Source organism: Equus przewalskii, chromosome 9 (assembly GCF_037783145.1).
Source record: "Equus przewalskii isolate Varuska chromosome 9, EquPr2, whole genome shotgun sequence".
Taxonomy (NCBI): domain Eukaryota; kingdom Metazoa; phylum Chordata; class Mammalia; order Perissodactyla; family Equidae; genus Equus; species Equus przewalskii.
In genome coordinates, this window is record NC_091839.1 from 21,713,310 (window position 1) to 21,715,968 (window position 2,659).

At 38.6% G+C, this 2,659-nt stretch overlaps 1 protein-coding gene across 1 annotated transcript; it reads left to right on the forward strand.

Annotated features, from left to right (window-relative positions):
* Positions 1–1,270: 1,270 nt before the first annotated feature.
* LOC103547814 (vomeronasal type-1 receptor 4-like) lies at positions 1,271–2,305 on the forward strand. The gene has a single exon (XM_008515260.2). It carries the CDS (start codon positions 1,271–1,273, stop codon positions 2,303–2,305), a length of 1,035 nt encoding a protein of 344 aa, XP_008513482.1.
* The last annotated feature ends 354 nt before the right edge of the window (positions 2,306–2,659 follow it).

Here is a 2,659-nt window from a genome sequence, read left to right on the forward strand (position 1 = left end):
TGGTTTATTCACATTCTTGACAAAACTTGATATTTCTGTCATTTTCATTTTAGATTTCTGAGTGCTATTTGATGATACCAGGTAGAGCTATATTTGAATTTCACTGATTACTGAGGACATTGCATATTTCTTACACATGTATCGTCCATTGAACAACCTATTGTTCAAGTGACAAGGAATAAGAATAACATGTTTTCACATGTTGAGATATATGGGGAAGCCATTTTTATTTAAATCTGATTCTGCCTCAAATTTGTTTTTCCCAGAGCAGCCTGACTTCTGGCCCAGAAAACATGCAGTGTACATCTGCTTCTCGCATTTTCCCATGTCAAAGAATGCACTCTTTAAAGATAGGGATGTAATAGCTCCCTTTCTCTGACGCTAATACCAGTTCTTCTTTGAAAGTAAGCTTTTCTTCCCAGAGAAGCAAGGTCAAGTTGACCTGCTGCATATGTGCTAAACTGTGTCAAAATGTTTCCTTGTGACTTGCAAAAATAAATTGTATGCCTGTCATCCCTGTTTTATGCTCTTTGTCCTGAAAGAGTATATACCCATGCTGTAATCCAAGCTTCTCTGGAGTGCTTTCTTTCCTGGGAAAGAGAACATTTGCAGGCTAGTCCTCACAATACTTCATTAAACATCTCGCTTATCTATAAATTGAATATTTGGATCAACAGTTGTTTCTGTTGGAAGAATTTTCCCATTGTTTATTCTATTTTATGGTCCTTAGGAGTTCATTGTGATTGTTACAAGTTACATTTCTTTGTTTGTGTGCATGTTTGCATGTGTGTGTGTGGTTTGATGAAAATCGGCCATTAATGTCAATATAATCCGAAGTCATTTCACCTGTATGATTATTATGTTCTGTGTTGTTTATAGTAGATCATAGAAATATTTATTTTAATAAAGTTACATTATATCTTTAAAATTTAGGTGAGCAATCTATTCAGCATTGACTGGTTTTATGATGTGGATAGTGTTCAAGGTTTTTCCTTTTTCCATTATTGCTAGCAAAATCCACCTTATTCTGAAAATATTGTGTTATGCTTTCTTTCCATATGGCTCACTTCTCATTACTTCCCCTTTAACACCCTTTCATCTTTAGTGCTGACCTTCCTGAGAAATATACCGGTTATCTCTCCATCTCTTCCTGCCTATGAAGACTTGGCAATCGAACAGGAACACACAATGCAACTTACTGCTGGTGACAAAAATCATCAATGACCTTTTGGCTCAGAGGAATAACTGTTGCCATAATTTAAAGGAAAACATGTTGAAAGATGAAATATCCTCCAGGAAGTGGGCAATAGCAATTATCTTCTGGTCACAGACTATGGTAGGAATTCTGGGCAATTTCTCTCTTCTTTACCATTACCTGTTCCTTTCCCACACAGAATGCAAGTGGAGGGCTACAGATTTGATTCTCAAGCACCTGACTCTGGCCAACTCATTGATTATTCTCTCTGAAGGAGTCTCCCAGACAATGGCAGCTTTTGGGCTGAAACACTTTTTCACTGATTTTGGATGCAGTCTTCTTTTGTATGTTTCCAGAGTGGGCAGGGGTGTATCCATTGGCACCACTTGCCTCTTGAGTGTGTTCCAGATCATCATGATCAGCCCCATGAATTCCTGTTGGAAGGCTCTTAAAGTCAGAGCTCCAGAGTACGTTGGCTACTCCATTTCCCTCTGCTGGATCCTCTACTTGTTTGTGAATTTAATTTTTCCTATGTATGCGTTGTATGTGTCTAGCCAATGGAGCCTGAGGAACATCACAAGGACAAGAGATTTTGAGTTCTGTTTTGCTAATGATCATAACATAGTCACAGGCTCATTATATGTAACATTAATAGTATTCCCTGAAGTTTCCTTTTCTGTGATCATAATCTGGACAAGTGGTTCCATCATTTTCACCCTGTACAGGCACAAGCAGCGTGTCCAACATATTCACAGGAAAAATAGTACCCCCAGATCCTCCCCTGAGTTCAGAGCCACCCTAAGCATCATTGTCCTGGTGAGCACTTTTCTATCTTTTCAATCCATCTCTTCCATCTTTCAACTTTGTATTTCTCTAATTTATAATCCCACTTCGTGGTTGGTGGACACTGCTTCCTTAATTTCTGTGTGTTTTCCCTCTGTCAGCCCCTTTCTGCTCATGAGCCGTCACTCCAGTGTATCCTGGCTCTGCCCTGTGTGGATAAGGAATAGAAAATCTCCTAATCTTATCAAAAAATGTAAATTGACTGTTTTGGCACAATGTTCAGTTTTTTATGCATTCACACACTTGAAATATCAACTCAGAATCTAAGGAGAAGCTACTTGTATTTCTAAGGAATACCTTTATGGGTATCCGTGTTTCATCAGCTGGTTGAATATGGGACATATGTGGGCATAGTGATGGGTAATAAAGCAGCTTTGTCTCATTTTGATGACTAATATCCTGATGAGAGTAGTCTTAATCCAATTCTACATGACACAAATTGAACGAATTTGGGCCTAGCCTCTCAATGGGATGAATCAGAGTGGTTGACCAAGTGAGGTAGTTATGGGAATTTTAGGCAGAGCACATAAAGTTAGGAAATGAGTGTTGGAAATTGTTCGAAGACAATACTCCATGGGTTTCCAATGCGTGTAAATGTCTCATTGTAAGTAGCATGAGCAG